The sequence below is a fragment of the Phalacrocorax aristotelis genome, chromosome 3, assembly GCF_949628215.1.
Source record: "Phalacrocorax aristotelis chromosome 3, bGulAri2.1, whole genome shotgun sequence".
Taxonomy (NCBI): Eukaryota; Metazoa; Chordata; class Aves; order Suliformes; family Phalacrocoracidae; genus Phalacrocorax; species Phalacrocorax aristotelis.
The window spans coordinates 74,692,247-74,712,132 of NC_134278.1; the positions used below are offsets into that span (position 1 = coordinate 74,692,247).

Sequence of the window (19,886 nt, forward strand, 5' to 3'; positions counted from 1 at the left end):
GCAGCAGGAGAACCAATAGTTACAGCTCTGTGACTGACGTGCCGCTGCCAGGCAGCTGCTGAGGGCGCAGGACCCACGGGGGAAGGGGAAGGAGGTCAAACCCAAGCCAAGGCAGGGCTGTGCGGGCAGCACTGCCATGCCACTGTGCTCCCCGAGGAGAGGCTTGGGCAGGACGTGGTGTCCACGCTGTCACCTTCACCCAGGCTTAAGTCCAGCCTCATGTGCAGCCTCGATGGATTGGGCAGGACGCGGTGTCCACATTGTCACCTACACCCAGCCTTGAGCCCAACCGCGTCGATGGCTTGGGCAGGAGCCCGGGGGCAGGTGGGAGGGATGGGCACCCAAACCGTGCGTAGAAGGGTGGCAGGCAGGCCATGCCTGCCTGTGCCCGCCTGGGTCTGGGTACCCACCCGGGCCGGGAGTGCGCGGTGCCGCAGGGGACGAGACAAAAGGGAGAACGGTGCGTGTGTAACACGCGTGGGCCAGCTGCAACTCCCCTGGGTGCTGAGGGACAGGCTCAGAGCCGGCGATCTCGCGGGGAAAAGCTTTGTGCAGGAGCCAGGTGAGCGCACGCAAGGGCGGGGGATGCTGCCGGCACCTACGGCCGGGGCGGGCCCTGGGGTGCCGGGCGGGCCGGGGCCGGGGCCGGGGCGCCGCGGGGGGCGGAGGGCCGGCGCTCGCCTCCGCGGGGCCGCCCCGCTGCAGTCTCCCGGCAGCCCGGGAGGAGGAGACGGCGGGGCGCGCAGGAAGGAGCGGGGCAGCCCCGCGGAGACGGACGCCGGGCGGGCGTCAGCTCCGCGCCCCGCCGCTCCCGCGCCCCGCGCCCCCCGTCCCCATGGCGGGGCCCGCCGCCCCCCGCGCCCCGTCGCGGCCCTGGGCCGCCCTGCTGCTCCTGGCCGCCCTGCTGCCCGCCGCCGCGCCAGGTAGGCAGCTCCCCGCTCTGCCCGCCCGTGGGTGAGCGCCTGCTGGCCCACGCGTGTCGCTGCCGGCCCCTGCGCCTGGCGTGCCCTGCTCGCCCCTGTGGGGTGCCGTGCACGGCGGGGAGGTGTGCCGCGGGGCTGTTTCGGGGTGCTGCGGTGACGGGCGGCCGGGTGCTTCGGGGCGGCGCGGCGCGGCGTGGCGTGGGGATCGCCCCCCGGCCCGGGGACGGGCGCTGCGGCGGCGTGGCGGCGGGACATCCCGCCGAGCCGAGCCGGGCCGAGCCGGGCCGCCTGGCCTGCCCCGGCAGAGGCACCTGCCGCTGCCCCGCGTTCGTGCCGGTCCCTCCGCTGGCGCCGGGGCGGGCGGACCGGCAGCTGCAGCGCTGCCCTCCCGCCGGCCGGGGTGGGAGACCCGAGGCGGGGGTGTGTGTGTGGGGGTGGGGTCTGCAGAGACGGGGCGAACCCGGCAGCGATGGTTTGGGGGACCCCCGCGGGCCTCGGACAGCGGGAGCGCCCGCGGGTCAGCCCGCGGCGGCTCGGCTGCGCTGGGGACAGCCGCGGGGCTGCAGCCTGCAAGGATCTCCCGGCCGAAGGCGGGCTGAGGGCGGCGGAGGGCTCCTTCCCTCTTGCCCTGAGCCCGTGTGTGCCTCATTCCCGCCGGCACCGGCTGTGGGTCCCGCCGACCCCTCCGGGGTCGGCTGAAGGGCCCCGCTCGCTCGGTTGACGAGGCGGACACCGGGCAGCCCCGCGTCCTTCATTCCCGCCGCCGGCGGCCTCGGGATCGGATCCTGGCCCAGCCTGGGCGAGGCTGGGGCTGCTGTCAGGATTCCCCGGGCTCTCAGCCTCTGGTTTAAACTCCTCTGGAGGTGGGGTCGTGGTGTGGGGTGGCAGATCTTCTCCGTCCTTTCCCGCGTGGAAGCGGTGCGCGTTAACCATAGCCCCCGCGGCGCCGCCTGCACCGCTGGCAATGCCGAGTCCCGGATCTGCCTCTGCTTGAGCCCACAAGGTCTTTGCACCAGAGCACGGCGAGAGGCAGGTTATGGAGAGATATACGGAGGCATTTCAGCATTTCAGCGCCAGATTTTAACTGCTGGGGTTAGAGTGGCCAGGGCAGTACGGGGACACCTGCTCCTCACCCTGAACGCAGTGGCTGCCCCATCTCCAGCCCAATGCTGTAGCTGCAGAGGAGCCAGTCAAGGATGTTAGCATCTCACCCCCACGGCAGCTCAGGTCTGGGCAGGACCTAACGTCACCTGTGGCTCCTGGTGCGTTTTAGTGTGCAGCTAAACAAACTGGAAAGATCTGTTTAACCTGGAACACGGAAAAGATCTTCAAGCCTGCTTGGAAGACCCTGCACAGCCCTCTCCTCGTGGGCTGCTGAAGGAGCATGGCTCGCAGGGAACGCAGTTGCAGAGTAGTGGCAGAGCACATTTGCAGGAGTCTGAGAGCAGAGCAGCTTTGCTGGCAGGTGCCCATGTATCCACTGCTGTCTCTCCTTCTGTGATGTGCTGTGCCCATCCAGGTTAAGCCTGGGATCACTCACCTGGAGGTGGGTTTGTAGTAGCTCTGCTCTGTGGCAGTGGGAAAAGGAGGGGGAACCAGATCTGCTGTACCTGGGGCTGCCTTCTGGCAAGCAAGAGGAGAAGGAGGGAAGGGAGCAGGGGAGTTTGTGTGCTGATGGCATGGGCAACATCCATGGGAAATGTCATAGCCTCTGAGGAGAAGTTAGCTGTTGAGCACAGGCAGGCTTTTGCTCCTCTGACTGTGTAATGTCTAAAGCGAATCTAGGGGAATCTGAAACTTTATGGATGTTACATCCAACATTTTCAGTACAGTCTTTCTTCATTTGCAGTCCCACACCAATATGCTGTAAAACCAAGCCAATTTCTGAACAAACCCAAATGTCTTGGCATAGTACGGTGCAGAGAGCTGTGTGCTTCCCAGCTACGGATCACTGGAGCACACCAAAACCTACTTGAGTGGAGACGCTGCACTGTTAACCCCCAGAGGGGCTGGACAGGACTTGCGTGTGGGCTGCTCCTGCTCGTGTGCTCCTTGTCCCTGGTGGTGAGCTGGCCGTGCTGAATGGGCACCGCTTTCCTTCTCCAATCTAGGGTGGTTTGTAAGCGACTAAACCCAGACTGTGCCCTGAAGAAGTGCAGTCTCAGGCAGGAGAGCTAGTGGGTGCTGGAGTCCTTTCTCAGGAATTAAAAGCTGGGTGCCTTTGCTGCCCTTGGCCCTGCTTTCTCATCTTCTAGCCATGTTTTAAATGCTCCCTTCCCATTCTCCTTTCCTCGCCTTCCAGCACCCGCTCTGTCTAGGTGACCTGTCCCAAACTCACTCAGCACTTTGGAGCCTTTGCCTGAACGCCACGCCTAGGAGATGGGGAGGCTGTCTTGGCTCAGCAGAGGGGCTCTGACAAACAAAGTGAAAGAGCCCTTCATTTTTGTCTGTGGAAAGAAAGAAAAGATTTTTTCCCCAGTGAGGCTCTGGCACTGGGCTGGTGCTGTCATTGACTTTGCTTCTGTTTATCAAAATGGAAAGTCAGCGTGGGGCCTGCGCCCAGGATTGCTATGTGCAGTCTCTCGGGCCAAGGAAGCGTAAGAGAAGGGTGTTGTGTTGGAGCCAGTGTAGGGGCAGTTCCCATTTGTGTTTTGCCAAGAGAGATTTTTGTTTCTTGCTGCCAGATCCCGCATGTGGAAGGATGTAGAGCACATACTGACAGCGGAAACCAGTCCTCCTGCAGAAACCCTCCTCGGTTGCTTTTATACAAAATATATTCAAGCACAACCTGTGGCCAGTGGGAGAAATTCAGGAGGAAAGTTAAGAACAGGCTGAGCTCAGAACAAGAGCTTTGCTGACAGCAGCACTAGCTCTCATTTTCCCTCCTTGTCTAGACTGTGTGACAAACAGAGAAAGCAGAAGGATCTCCAAGGGTATTTTCCACTTCATTTAGCTCTAAGGAATGTATCTTCTCAGTTATTTAGGACAATGCTGTAATGGTCTTAACTGTATAGCTCTGTACCAGCCTCTGGGTGTGTCAGAGGTATGAAAGCCCTTGTGCTGTCCAACTCTGTCTTTCCTGCTCTTCAGACAGCACATGGACCAAGGTTCGCTGGACATGTGATTAAGGTCACTAGCAATAGAACGAGAGGAAATGGCTTCAGGGTGCATCAAGGAAGGTTTAGATTGGATATTAGGAAAAATTTCTTTACTGAGAGAGTGGTCAGGCACTGGAACAGGCTGCCCAGAGAGGTGGTAGAGTCACCATCCCTGGAGGTGTTCAAAAAATATGTAGACGTGGCACTTCAGGGCATGGTTTAGGAGACATGGTGGTGTTGGGTTGATGGTTGGACTTGATGGTCCTAGAGGTCTTTTCCAACCTTAATGATTCTATGGTTCTATTCTAAGAAGATGCTTTCAGAAGCTGAGCTATACAAAAAGAAAATAGAGGGGGGCTGAGTAGACCATGGAGCAAAAGAAAGATGTGGCATGCTTTCTAGCTGCCTGCAGAGGAAATGGGATCTTGTCTGTATGACCCAGTGCTTTGAGTGAGCATTCATAAGCCCAAAAAAGATAGCTCCCTCCCCAGATACATTCAGTGTTCAATTGATAGTGACATTTCTCATTCAGGACACTGAAATGGTAAATGTGGCTTGCGAGTCTCAAGGTAACTGAGGCTGGACTTAATGTCTGCTGCAAGTTGTAGCCATCTGCTGGTGGTCCATTATCTTCAGATCAATAAAGCAAAGCAGTTTTTTCACCAGGCTCAATTCCTGTTGCTCTTCTAGGACCCAAGGTTTCTCCAGCTGGCAGCTGTTTCACTGTGTCACCCAGCTCTCTCCAGCACTAGGGGAGTGCTCAGGTGTGTGGCTAAGGTGGCATCGGGATGTGCTGGCGTCAGGCATTGGGTCTCTTCAATTTACACTGCTACAGTTCTGGTGTAACCAGGTTTGGAACGTTTTCCTGACCAAAGACCTCCAGAGTGAGCCTGTATTTGGTAGCCTGTGTGTGAGCCCAAATATTCAAAACCCTGCAGCAGAACCAGCGTTTTTTCTACTAGTTTTGAAATGTCAGGATCCGCTTATCTTGTTTAACTTGAGTTACCCATCTTCCTAAATTAGTATTCCTTAACCCCCCCTCACCTGCCCAAGCAAACTGTTCATAACCAGGTGCATGCTTGTATCATGGGATCATTTACCGCTTATTGCATGTGTGATTTCTGCCAAGGGCGAGGGGGGAGTGTGGATGTTTAGCTATGCCTCCCATAGACTGCTAATGCACTAAGCAGGTGAAGCAGTCACTTCTCCAGAGGGGGTGGCGTAGAGGTTGATGTGCCTTCCTTTCGGGAAGCTCCGGGCTGCTGTTTTCTCCCTGAAGCGGCAGGCAGACTGCACTCTTGTGCAGCCTTGAGAGGGCAGTCCCAGCCCTGCAGACACTGCGCTGATCCCTCTGGCAGGTATCAGTGCTCCCTGTTGTGCTTTTCTCACCCCTCAAATCGCCACTTGTCTTTTCTGTTTTACTGCCCCGTAAAGCAATGATGATTTCACTGGTGTGTTGCACTACAGGATTGCTTTTGTTTCTCTGAGTGCAATTGAAATTGTATTTGGTTGGAACTATGAGTGTTTTTGTTACTCCCCAAGATGAGAAATCACTTCACCCCTGCAGCCTGTGCCCCTGCCTGGCATGGCTGAGAGGGATGGATGACTGCATTGTGAGGCAGTGAAATCCAGAGTGGAACAGCGGACCTTGAAGCTGGGGAGATCCTTTCCCTCTGGCTCATGAGGACCCCAAGTATTTTGTTTCGTTGTGGGCTGAGATCTTGCATTTTGGCTATGTTTGCACTGACACTGCATAGCCTCTGAGGAGTGGTATGGCTGACATTTTCAGGGCAATAGAGGAGTGATGGGTTTCTTGAAATAGGAGGTAATCTGGAATATCCTTCCCCATGCATGATCCAGTATAAAGCCTTTGAAATCACATTTACATTTTCTTATATTTGTTCGCTATACTGCTGCTTATTCTACTGCACTGTTGGCTGCAAAACCTACAGTCTGTGTTGAACAGTCTGTTCACAAACTGCAGTGCCAAAACAAGCACTGCCAGGATCAAGACAGTGGCTTAAAAAGCACAACATTTAAAAAATAAGAACTGCTGAAATCTTTTGCTTTGCTGTCTGTTCTCTGAGTCTCCGGGACACACGTCTCTAAGCTTTCCTCCACACCCTGGATGTTTAGAGATTTAGAGGGACGGTATGGTTTAGTCTGCATCTCCACTGCCTGCTTCTTACCAATGGGACATTTAGACCAGTGAGGGCATTTTGCACAGAGTCTGTACCTGGCTAGTTGGACTCCCAATACTCTGATCCCAGCTTTGCATTTATTCTTACTTGCGGGCACCAGCAGCGTTTGCCTGCAGCACTTCCTTCGCTGGATTCGTTTCCTTTGGGGACGTACAAGCACCTGGAAAGTGTCAGGTTTCCCTGGTTCCTCTTTAAACTTCAGACAAGCTTGTAATAAAAAGGAGCTTGTTCTATGGTGGGCCACACAGTTGAGTGCTTAACTACTATACGGGTAGCAGAGTTAACAAGAGCAACATCAAACAGTGTTTACATGGTGGCTCCTCCATTGCATGGTCTTGGCTTGCCCGAGGAGATGGGAGGTTGTGCTGACAGCTCATGGCCTCTGGACCCCAGCAAGGCCCTTGCAGGCTGCTGAGCTCTCTCTGCCTCCTTAGTCCTGGTGGGATCCTCGTACCCACCTCTCTCCAGACCTCTTGGCCCCTGTCCTGCCCTCCTAAGGCACGCGTATCTGGGTTTCTGACATACGTAGCTCTACAGGCACCAATTCCTCCTCCCCTGTTCCCCAGGGCTGCTCTCTGGGGTGTAATGTAAAGCCTCCTCTCCTCCTCTGCCCCTCAGAGTTTCTGCAAATATACGTTCAAGATTCATCATTTTGTACCGTTCACAGCATTTTCAGGATGGTTAAAATCTGCATAGGTTATATCATGTTTCCCAAGAAGCAGTCGTTGTACCTCATTCTCATTGAACTCGTAAGCCCTGTCCCGCCATTAGCTCTTCATAAATTACATCTGCGCCAAGGGGTGTGGGAGCTCTTCCCGTGTGCGTAGCCTGGCTGTGTCACAACCCCATGCTGCGGTAAGAGCTGACCACACTCTGAAATCAGTCTCTGTGTGTGGCTCCATTTTGATGTAGGTGCTTGCATTTGGCAGAGTTAGTCTATATGTAAAGCAAATAGCCCCAAGGAGCAGAGAAACAAGGAAAGGTGGAAGAAAGATTCAAATAATGTAGAAATTGTGTGCTCTAAGAAGAGATCTTTTCCTAAACAAAAGGAATATTGATGGTTACATCAGATGAAATACTGAAATCCTGTTGTCAGGATGGTAGTCCAAGCGTCTGCTCATCCTGGAAGAAAACCTAAAAGGTACACCCAAATTTAACTATGCACATATTAGAAAACAGTCTGGAGAAGTGTGCATTTTAAATCACCCCTCTTCAGCGTGTAACTTGATCATCAAATCAGCTCTTCATTAAACAGAGCAAATTATCCTCCAGGGACTGTGGAGTGTGTGCATATTTCATTGTTCCAGCACAGCTATTTCACTATTACTCAGTCATCAAGTCCTCCTGGGCATCTTGCAATGGTCCTGGTTCCAGCAAATCTTTCCGAATGTTGTATTCTGGTGTTAAACTGATTATTTTTCCACTGGAGGAGTCAGTTGTTCTTATTATATACATCTGCTGTAAAATAAGAGGCAGCTCTTCAAATGGTTATTTGTCGTCATGTTTACTGTACAGTTGGCTGCAATATTTTGGCTGGAACTTTTTTTTTGGGAAAAAGTGCAGAACTGCTGGAGCTGGAATGCTAGTTTTTCCTCGTCTCTGAAAAAAAAAAAAGACAAAATTGAGTAGTCAACATAATTTCTGTGGTACTTTGTAGTGAAGTCCTTTATCCCTCCTCTCGGAGTGGCATCCTTGGAAGTGCGTACATGGTGGGAAGGGGTTTAGTTGGTAACAGGCAACAACTACTGAGTTTACCTTAAAACTCCCACAACAGAAAGCAGCAGATGAGACTGGCCAACTATGCTGCCGTGGCTGGGGGCTCACGATGTCCAGCGCCCAGCCTGAGCCCTGCCACCCACTTGGCCAGCCCTCGCAGAGCCCCTGGATGCTTCTGCTGCTGAGGGAGGTGAGTGAGGGAGCAGCACGCCTTGCCCACCCCTGCCACTGCTCCGGCAACATCGGAAGCAGGGAGCCCTTGGGGTTTTGCCCTCTGGTCCCTGCTTTCCTGCACCAGAAGTAGCCAGGCCTCATGTTTTCAGTCTTGGGAAGCCGGCCCTTAGTTTTGCCTGCTGAGGCCCTTGGGCCAGAGCATCACAGCATGCAGGCTGTAGCCAGATAGGTGGAGGGCTGGATTTAGATGCTGTTATCCCCTCTGGGTCTTGCTTCACATGTCTTGCTTCACATGGCAGCCCCACTGAAATACCTAACAGTGTCAGAGTCCAGCCCTGCCTGAACAGTTGAGGTGCACTTTCACAAAGTCTGGATGCCTTTCCCTTTCATTACCTTTTGAAGCCATATTGAGTTTAGTGACATAATTGTGTGGTCTTTAGCATCGGATGCTTTGGAGATGGCCCCGGAGCTCACGCATGGAGAGGCTGTAGCAGTGTGAAGCCGACAGCAGTCCAGGGACTTGGCAGAAGGCTTGCTGCACTTTTCAGGAGTGGGTGCTCTGGGTTATGTGTTTGCAGCCTTACTGTCTGTGTCAGCTGAGCTTCACGTTGGCTCCTCTCCTCCCTGTGCTATTGGTTTGATGTTTCTTGTCTCCCAGAGTAAATATATTATAAGCATTTTAAGATCAAATGGCAGTGATGGAGAGGTTCCATCTGGCTCAGCTGGACTGAGACTTCAGCCTGATCTCAGGTTGCATGTATTTTTAATATACGTATTTAGTAAGTGTCTGAGGTCTTATTAATGGGGAGGTGGGTTGAGGACCACAAGACCTGATTTCATTCATAGGTCCAAGGCAAACTTTCAAAGTGACATCTCAACTTTCCTGGGCTCCATTGCCCCTGTTTTAAAAATGAGTTGCGTGCTTTTTCCACGCTGTGGTGCTGGAAAACTGCCCCAAATAAGCCACTGTTCTCTTCTACTTGAAACTTTTCAAACAAGAAATAATGACTGAAATCTTTTGTGAGATACTCAGTAGTATCTCCACAGGGTTTTATCAAACCTCAGTGAAAGACTGTTAGTTTTGTACTGTTGTTGCACATAGCATTCTTGCAAAGCAGTGAGTTGACTGTCCCCTGTGTTGGAGAGGGGTGCGTGGGCTCAAGTTCCCCTCTCTGACTCAGGACATGGGTTTTGATGTTGTCCCTGCCGTAGACTCCCTCTTGTCTATTGTGTATCCGGGTGTGATTTGCGATTTGCTTGCACATATGCTTATCTGCTATGTGTGCTGGTACTCCCTGAAATCACTGGACATGGCTGAAGGAAGTATATGCACATTATTTTGCTGTATCGAACAGCAAATGAAATTAAACAGGAAAATAAGCTCTTCTGTGATGGCACAGCAACAGTGCTGAAAACCTAGGAAGTCTAAACCTTAAATAGCAATATTAGCGAGCCAAATTTTCATGCTAGATCTGTATAGTAATGAATTTTTTTGTTTGCCATGTGACGATTGCTGTGCTAGGGTGCTGAGTTCCTGTTCTTCACTCTTAATTGCTACCGTAAGTCAAACTGGTCCTCCGAGTGCACACGTAATTTGGTGTCAGGTGACTGACCCCTCAGCGGGCACCATGTGCATCTTCATGAAAGCCCTTCCCAGTCAGGGTTAGAGCTGCTGGGTTTCAGCTGCTGAGTGCAAGGTAATACCTGTTTATTGCCACGAGAGGTCTCAGGCCGTATGTGCTCCTCAGCTGCCCTCCCAGCTGTCCAATCCCCAAGTGCAGGATGTGCCGTGCCCTTGGAAGTGCTGATTGCTGAGGGCCAGACACCGCCACAAACACACTTGCTTTCCTCTGCAAAATAAGCTGCTTAAATTACCCTCAGGGAGGGATGACGAGTGGTACAAGACATTGTGGTGTCCTGGTTGTGTTTGGTATCCTGCTGTGCAGGTTGGGCTGGAAACCTGCAGCTGATGATGTGACTTGGGAGTGAGAATGAGTGTGAAACCTTGGAGGGGTGGAAATAGATTTCAGACCACCGCTTTAGTGAAGTTAAAAGAGAAATGGTTTTGTACTGGCTTAAGTCTTTCCTTGTGGTGGTGGCAAGGCAGCTGCCCCATGTAGCACTAGCACAGGGCAGTCGTAGCTATGCGGGAAGGCTGGTGTGGACAGAGCTATGCCTGCACAGCAGTGCAGAGGGAGCATGTCTGGGAGAGGATGGTTTCCACACTCCCTGTTGGGAATGGAGGGAAGGAACCATCCATGTACGTGCCGGTGGAGGTGAGGGAGAAGGAAATACAAGAGAAAACAATTTTTTTTTTTCTAGCACCAGCAGGGAGAGAGGAAGGATGTCAGCCCAGTGAAGAGAGCTGAAGTGAGAGCTCAGATAATTGATGGACCTCAGGGTCTGGTGGGGGCAAGCATCAGAGTAGCTGATGAGTTAGTATGGATGTCTCTGAAAGAAGGTGGTGTGCCTGCAGAGAGGGGGGATTATTTTTAGGACATCCCCACCATTCTACCTGTTGCTTTCCTTGGGGAGGAACAAGTTTTATCTTAACACCAGAGCCTTGCAGAACAAGCTACTAATAACTGCAGTAAGGGTGGCAGAAACAGACCCTATGAATCCAAATATAAGGGCCTCCATAAAATTAGCCATAGGGTTTGCAAGAGTTTTGGCAATGAGAAAGGAGTCATTTTGCTTTTTCAGCAAGAGGGGTCTCCTGCAAATATATATTTTAAGCTGCTTGTGCTGTATAAATATACATTTTTTAAAAACCCCACTTTTGTTATGGTTACAAGCAGACCCTGTAAAAACTGAGAAGGCAAATAGTGAAACTTTGAAATGTCCGTAGGAGCTTTTGCATAATTTGAGGCCCCTTGTATCGAAGGAAATCACTGTGTTTCAGGAAGCTTTGCTGCTTTTAACAAAATGTTTGTGCTACTGAATGGTAGCAGATGGCTGACTGAGGAGACAGTAGCGAGTTGCTTAAGATACTTGTAAAGTGGTGCAAATTTCTTTGCCTTGCTAGTAGCAGCCAGCTTTGGTTTGAGGGATCCAAGCTAGGGATTTGTCTCTGCTGTCACTGCAGGGCTGCTTCCCCATCATTGGCCACACAGAACATCCAGATCCAGGCTGCCCATAACTCTGTTGAGTAACATCCCATGCATGCTGTGCAGGACTGTTTGAAGCCCTGTGACAGTAGAAGATGCTTCTGTCATAGAAGTAAGGGCTGGTTTTCAGCAGGAGCTCATTATAGGGACTGGCCAACATTGGTGTCGGGATGTTCAGAGCTGACAAGCAAAGCACACAATTCTGGATGGGCGTTTAGGTATTTGAAAGCTTCATTCCTCTGAACTGCACTAGTACCAGCTCAGTGTCAGAGGGTCGCCTAGCAGCAGTCAGAGAGCGTACTGTATCAGTACACCCTTTCACTCCACCCGTTCTGCAAAATCTACCCCTTTGGGTGTTCAAGCAACAATCCATGAATAACACAAAATAGGAGTCCATGTGCACTGATAATGTATGGCTCCGGCAGGCTGCTACCTATGGCATGTTAAAGACTTTGGAAGTCTACCATGGTCCTTCCTGAGACTTGCTTTCCTGATTTTTGCAGAGGCTTCGTTGACTTGAAGGTTCATTTTCCTCCCCAGATGTCCCTCTTGCTGTATATTCCTCCATCCTCATGCATGGGAAGAAGCCGCAAGTTTTGCACCTCAACCTTGGAGGCCAAACTGTCAGTTGCTTTGTAAATATTTGTATTTTCAGTTGTAGATATTCCTGGGCTAGACCTAGGAAGGTGGCATGAATTCTCTTTTGCAAACCTGCAGAGCTGTAAGTGCGTCTTTTTTATATGTTCAGCTGCTTTTCAAGGGTATTAATTGGTAAAATCTTTGCTAGGCATCCCAACTAGTAGCTGACCATGATGTGTAAACTGATGTGGTGACTGCGTGTGTTTGCTGCCATTTGCCTCAGTCATGTCTGCTCAGCTACGACAGGAGTAATGTGTAATGGGTAATGTGTAATACAGCCCAGGGCTTTGCATGAAGACATTGCTTTGAATAAGACTGCAGAGATTTGCTTTCTGAAAATGAAATTAAATAAGAAGTTCATTTATCAGTAATGAAGAACTGTGCGTCACCATTTCTTACCTGAGCCCAACCTAGTGCAGAGGTCCTAAGAATAGTGATACTACTATTCTGGCCATTTTCTTGGCATGCATTTTATCTAGTATCTATGAGTTTTGCGCTTTGGGAGATTTGGAGTGTGTGCTGCCAGCTTCCCTTTCCAGGGTACAAAGCTACGTATGTACTTTTTGAAAGATCTTTTATAATAAATAATGTGGAATTATTATGTGTTATTTAGAAGAATCAAGACTGGTGTTATTTCAAGACATGAATTTTGAACAGTTTTATATTACAGGTAGATAAATAATGTTTTAGTGTTTTTAATTTGCATTTTCCATGAAGAGGAAGAAGCAAAGGCTGTTATTTTAGAATGTAGTTTTGCAAACCCTTGTGAGGAAACTTAATCTCTGAGAGATGCTAATGAAAGAGCAGAGACCAACGTTGAGCCAGTGTTCTGTTCTTAACAAACCTGTATCTTGGGAAACTCTCAAACTTTTCTGATTTATGAAAGGTTTGCAATGTGAAATAAAAATGGAGAGTTTTAACTTTTTTCTTCCTTCAATGCATGATGAAACTTGAATTCCTATTCTCTGACTTTGTGAGTCTGAGGCATTTTTGGCAGTTTCTAATGGAAAGTTGAACGTGCACTTGAACTAGAGATGGAATGGAAAGACTTTACGTAAACATGTGAATCTCTATTATATAAAAAAAATCTGTGCTACTTTACAGGGTAAGGGAGCAGGTTTAGATATATTGAGGTGGTTTTGGAGAGAGATGTAAACAAACAGCCCCACTGGCAAGTAATCCAGAACCCTTAAGGCAAATGATTTGTTGAAGCCTGTGATATTCATAAAGGAATGAACCAAAAGCAAAGCCATGCCATCCAGATTGCCAACACTTTGGATTCAAAGCTAATCTTTGTTTCAGAAATATCTCACTGACCCTCTTTGTGGTTTTTTTGTTTTGTTTTGTTTTGGTTTTTTGTGTGTGTGTATGTGTGTGTGTATGAAAGTCACAGTTTTCTGGGATTTTCAAAATCCCAGGTATCTAAAGAACAGTTGAAGCCATGAGTTTTTGGCTAGTTGTGTCTTGGTTAACACTTGTTGCTGTTTCCGCACGTGACTGATGTGATCTATTTGGTGGGTGTTAAAGTGTCCATGATGAATGGATTTTTCAGAGGCTCTGTAGAGTGGAGATGTAAAGGTGAAGGTGACTGAGAGTTGTCAGTTCCCCCTACAACCCAACACCTCAAACCAATACAGAGAAAGCTATCATTTGTCTCCTGCTTTGAGGATCTGCCATAAAACGCCCTAGCAGCCAAGAGCTGAGTGAGGTTTGGAAGGAAATTAGGTGTTTGAATAGGAGTGTTTCATTAAAAATACAATTCACATATAAAGTGAATGATACGAACTAAGCATATGAAGCTTTGTGCTGTATGGATGTGGGTAACCACTGCTTGATGAGGTTGGAGTTAAAGCTGGTGCAGAAAGAGAACTGTGCTGCCTGCTGTGACTTTCCATAAGCCTAGTCCGTATCTCCCACCAGGATAATTACGCACAATGTTTTCATCAGCCTTTGAATGAGCAGGGCCTCATTCTTCACTTCACTGCCTCTGTAACGTGCCACTGATTTTAACGAGATTGCACTAACATGAAAGCAGAGCAATGGAGTGAAGATTTGGGTTCATAAGAAGTAGTCCAGGTGCACAGCGTAAAGATGCTGCCATGGTTTAGTTAGCATCCTAATGAGCAGTGCAATTTTAGTAGGTGTGTTTTCCTCCCTGGAGTTCTATGGCCATACCTGCAGGAAGCAGGACAGAGGTTGGCTCACCAGAGCACATGCTATGGCTCTGACTTGTGTCCCCTGCCAACCCACTTCAAAGCTAGCTCAGGCTTCTGGGATGCAGGGAGGGGAGCAGTGGTGGAGGGTATGCATGACAGCCTAGAAACAATACTCTCTTTTTTTTTACTACCTCGCCTGCGGGCATCCTTTGAGGCCCACCTAGAGGGGAATAGGCTGGCTTACCTCCAAGCCATCCATGTGGAGGTGAGAATAAATGTGAGCAGGCTGCAGTGCAGTGACTCCCAGACCCAGGTCCCATGTCCAGACTGGGCAGAGCGTCATCCTGCAAGCTCCATGCTGGTGTCTGTGCTGGAGAGAAAGGCACCCCTGGGCTTGTGATCCTGCACAGCTGGGTCACCCTTCCCATCTAGCCATACCTGTGTGGGCATCAGCTGTGGGTAGAGGAGTATCAGTTTCATCTTCAACTTAAAGAAAGCTCTACATTTGTTCCTTCGTGTGGAGACCTCTAAAGAAAGCCTTCCCTCAGTGCCAGCTTCACAGAATATGAGAAAGCCACTGAGATTAAGTCAGTCTGAGCAAATTTTTTGCCTTATTCTATGTTTTCCTGAAACCATCATGAATTTCAGATAAACAGAGTAGTGCTAGCAGATGATGTAATTTTTTTCGGCTGCTATGGTGGATTTTACCATGTGCATTTGTACCAGGGGTCAATTCTTTCTAATAGAAATAAGTGTAGAGGTTATGTCTCAGAAGTGGCCACTCTCAGTGTGAGAGTCAGTATATTTGACAAGAGGAATAATATCTATCCTGGTGTAAGCTTTGTGCTATCTTCATGCCGCCTTCTGCTGCTGTGGACAAAATTGCCCAGCTGTTAGAGGAGAATGAGAGTGTTGCTGCACATCATGGGTTGTGCAGCCAAAATCCTGCCTGGGTTCCAAGGAGCATTTCCAGCACCCCCATGACCCTGACAGCCTTTGAACTGTTAGGAAGACAAGGAACAGGCTGGAGCAGCGGAGAGCAAAGGGGAGCCCTGCTTTTCAGGAGCTTACAGTGGAAAGGCCTGTTGAAGCCCATGGGCTTGTTCTGGACACCAGTGACAGATGGGTCCTGCCCATGCAGGCAGATGCGCTCGTGTGTGTGCCCTTGGGTCTGCCCTGAGGAGCCATGGAAGTGCTCAGGGGGATTCTGCTGCCTCAGAAGTCTCTCAGGGAATTGTTTCTTCTCCTGCCTTCTTCTCCTGCACTCAGAGAGGGCAATGTGAAGTGGGCTTAAAGTCACTTTCTCTCCACTAAGGAAAGTGTTACCTCTTGTGATGCCAATGGGCTGCTTTAACATTGATTAAACTGTGCATCCAAGGCCAATGCAGTTGAAGGCCCCAGGCTTTGTAGAGGCAGCTGTGAGAAGTCCATAAGGATGGTGCATGCAGGCAGGTGGAAGTCAGGGATGTCCCAGGAGAGATGTGACTTCTGAGTATTCAGCACTGTGTGGCAGATTTCTCTTCTGTGGTGTCCACCTCTTCTCTTCAATGGACAGTGTATTTTCAATGCCTGAGTTGACAGCAAAATATGCACAAAAACACAGTATGAGTCATGTGACCCTGATTTTAAAGAGAGGACTAACCAAAATTGTACGTCTGCTAGTTTTGCGACAATATTATACTTGCTTTTTACTTTCCTGACATGGTTTTGAGGTACAGTATGCTTCAGTTTAGACTGTCAGAAACATAGAAATTACCTCACTTTTGAGTAAATAAAGAATGTGAATATGAAAACAAGAACAAATTGGAGGTGAAAATAATGTGGAGACTACAGTCATGAACACAGTGTGGGAAGACATAAGCTTTGAAGGGGTGCATTTTGTTCCAGACAATGCCTTGTCACAGCATGAGCAGCTCGGTGTGGGTTCACGGTCTGATTTTCTCAGGCAGGTTTCCTTCCTGTCACTGAACTTCTGACTAGGGCTAGAGAAAAGGCTATACAAGGATTATCTAGAGGAAAACAAGCTCAGTTAACTTTATCCTGTGCTTTTGTCATGCTTGTGATTGCAGTCAGGTTAAATTAAGAGTTTACTACTTAAAGCGCCCTAAGGCTCTGACTTATCTCAGCAACAGGGCTTAAGATGTGGTAAGTTGATATTTGTGATATTTCTGCAATTGAATATTTACTGAAGACAAGGAATGTGAGTTCCTTGCCCACTGGGAAGAGTTGGAGCGTCACAGGAGCCGTCAGCTGAGACATCCAGGAGTCCTGCGGTGCAGTTCAGTGCCAGCACTGGGAAAACTCAGGCGCATCTTGGGGAAGAAGCACTAATACTCCTTCCTTCCTGAGGACAAGGGACTGAAGGGATGTGCGTGGAGGAATCGGTTGAGATCAATGGCTTTATTAGGCCCACTGACAGCTCATGCTATTCCTCTGTTGTATGGACAGTGTAAAAGAAATAGGTTACCTTTGCTATAAACTTGTATTTCTGTTAGATCAGTGAGGCCCCCTTCTTGCAAACCAAATTTCCAGTGACAGGCATGTTAAAGGAGAGGTTCTCACTGAAGCCAGGGAACTTTGGGTCAAATCTGGAGTACCACAGAGGTTCATTCCCTCCTTATCCCCTTTCATTTTTAAGCCTGGAAAAGGTTAGACTTAAAGTCAGTAAATAAAGATTAAAAGGATACTTGCATATACATTTGAAACTCACTCAAATGTTATAGACTTGATAGCTGTTTGTTATCAAAAGCTTAAAGGCTGTAAGCCTAATTCTGCTGATGGTGCCACCTAATCCAGCTGTTTTGCTGGATTTGTTTGCTGGACTCTTGAGGAATAGCTGGAGTCAGAGTTGTGGCTCTGTCCTGCATGGGAAGACAAATCCTTATGTTGTCTGTTGTTTTGGTAGTACCTCTGGCCGATATGGTTGGGCCATGTCAAAGAGAGCAATACATCAGAAATAAAATTGGTTTCGCCAGATGAAGAACTTAAAATACTTCAAATGTCAGGACCTTGAAAGATGCATTGAGGAGAATCCTAAAGCAAAATTAGAAAGAGCAGTTCTAGCAGGAAAAGCTGAGTAATACCAATGTGAGTTAGTATTAGACAGCCAGGTGGAGATGGATTTAGATAAAAGGATAGTTCGAGTGGCAGATTTAAAAGCCACTTTCTGATGCTGCTTTTGAAGTAGTCGCTTTTAAAAACACTTCCAAAATGGGTCTGCCAAATGTTCAGCTTTTTCCATTTTTTGTTTATTAGGGAGTAGAGAATAATTAAAAATTTAATGAGATACAAAGTACACTCTTCACTAAATGTCACTCCATTTTCTCCTAGCAATTGAAGATTTTATTGTAGAAGGGTTACAGCTCTACATACCGTATGTGATTTTACAGTCTATGCTATATCCATCCACCTCTATCTCACTGCCTTATGCTTGGAATTTTTCAGAAGGCCTGGTGCTGGAATGGGTTTCATGTTTTATTTTCCCAGAAGTGGCTGGTGAGTCAAAGAGGGGGCTGTAGTTCTCCAGCAACTGAAACAGTGGCCTGATGTAAACCATGTGTTCTGGAGCTTGGGCCATGCGCTTTGTGTGGGTGGCAGCAGGGAGCTCTGGGGGCTGGAGCCGTGCAGCCAGGACAGCTCGCAACCCTCCTGCTCAATTCTTCTGGACTGTCGGGGTGGATTTTTTGTTGTCTTGATGGACCTGATGGAGAAATGACTTCCTGCCGCTGCCTCTCCCTCTCTCTCCAGAGTGGGAATAGGTTTCAAAATAAGATGGATTCAGAGGGTGCTACCAGGGTTTCATCTGGGAGTGCACCAAAGAGCTTTGGATGAAGTCTTGATTCAAAGAACTTAAATGCACGTGGTGAGGGATATATTTAAGTGCTCGTGAGACAAACGTCAGACTCCAAGTGACGATCATAAGTTAAAAATACATGCTGTAGTGACACAATTAAGTAAAATAAAGCAAAGGGGCTTTTCTTAAACCATAGCTCTCCACAGCGTCTCTTGAGAAGAGTGTGAAAAGATGGAAAACACAAGCTTTCCTTTTTTTTTTTTTAAATCATAACAGTGGTGAATCTGGGAGCTGTATGGCTCAGAACAGATGGGTTTTGCTGCTACTGCTTCGAGCCCAGTTGGAGGAACTGTTTCTATGAATTTTTTTGTTGCTTGGTTTATGCGTTCACCAAAGCACAACTTACTGAGTCTCAGATCTCCCTTGCCGGCTGTCATGTTTGTACCTTCTTGTCACACTAGCTGTTTGTGAGATGTTGTCAATGCCTTTTGTAGTTGTCATTGGGCAGGTAACCAGAGGTGGGCTTTGATCCATCACTGTGTTTCTGTGGTTGGTACATTGTTGTTTGTGTCTGGGAGTCTTGGCTGACAAGCCCTTCCCAAGGTATATGCACTGGATGGCCATGCTGATACAAATGAAGCTTTTCCAACTCCTGTGATGACAGTTCAAGCCAGCCAGTCAGACCTCTAAGGCAGCAGGTTTAGAGGGCGGCTCGATCCTCATGGTGACTGACAAGAGGAGGACATCCTGGCAAGGAATGTGTAAACCACATACCTGTCGTCTCTGCGTCACGTGTGGTTGCAGTGACTGTGCACGTTATTGTTTTGACGCTGCTGTTCGGTTTGATGGTGGCAGTTCTTTGTAGTGCCTGTACCTGCCTGATGCGCAACATGGTCGCTGATTTCTTCTTGCAGTTTAAAGTATTTGGCTGTATAAATACACTAGCAGGGTTAGATGAACGACATCATGATTGGGAACAAGATACCAAGGGCACAGTCTTCAGGGAGGAGAGACAGACAATTAAAAACCAATAAATCAATAGAAAAGAGTGACTTCTCTGTCAGCATGTGTGAGTTCCATACTATCCCTGTAGAGCATAGTATGGAAAAGCAATCTGACACCTTCTGTGCTTGTCCCTCGGGATCTAGCTTGGTTCTGCTAGCTCAGAGAAGCACGAGTGGTTAATAATTAAATAATCATGTTCAGCTTGAGATACAGACCATCTTCAGTAAGCCTGGAAAGCTATGACCCTTAAGCAGAGAATTTCCAAGGGAAAAGGAGCAAATCTCCAAAAAAATTACCAAGGAAAGAAATGCCATTTGGCATTACGTTTTCAGAGACAGCCCATAGTGCCTCAGTCCCTGGGTGCTGTGATGTTTCCTCTCTCTTTTAGCTCTGCGGTCACGTTTTCCAGATCTTTTACAATGTTTATAATTCTTCTTTTGACTTCCCTCAGTGGGCCTCTATCTTTCTTAAAACATAGTGGCTGGCCATGGGACACAGTTCTTACAGCAGTGAGTTTTCACTGCACGGTAGAGTAGAATAATGTCTAACTGGTCCAGTCAGAGTTACATTGATTTTTTTGGACATTACATTGTTATTTTGGTTAATCTGCGAGCAACTACAACCACCAGATCCTTGTCTTGAATACAACTGCTTTGATTGATATTGTCCATTTGATGTTTACTTCTTTGCGGTGTCTTTTTTTTCTTTTTCCAGTTTGTATTGTCTGTTTTAAATTTTATCTGTAAGTCATATATCTTTGTTTTAAATCCACGTATATATAAATATAGGGAATATTAAGCCTGCAAGCACACACATATTGCTAGAATGTCTTTATTATTATACGTATATCTTATTTTTCACAATTGTTAATGTTAAAAAGCCTTAAACAATAGAAATTCAGGAGACTCAAAGTCCCCACGGCAGTGCTGAAATCCAGAGGAGCTAGGAATGTTAAGTCCTCTGCCTGCATTAGAGGGAACAGCCCAGCACCGTTTCTGCAGCAGACCTAGTGGAAGCCTGTTCATGTGGCTGGTTAGTTAAGTAAAAAGTCAGTTAAATTGTTAAATTGTTATG

General features: G+C 48.5%; 1 protein-coding gene across 1 annotated transcript in view; it reads left to right on the forward strand.

The window, feature by feature from the left end:
• Positions 1–756: 756 nt before the first annotated feature.
• The window catches only part of FNDC1 (fibronectin type III domain containing 1), a 76,275-nt gene continuing 57,145 nt past the window's right edge, over positions 757–19,886 (forward strand). The window contains exon 1 of the mRNA XM_075088025.1: positions 757–923. Coding sequence (XP_074944126.1) covers positions 836–923 — 88 coding nt within the window. The 5' untranslated portion in view covers positions 757–835. The remainder of the gene's footprint in view (positions 924–19,886) is intronic.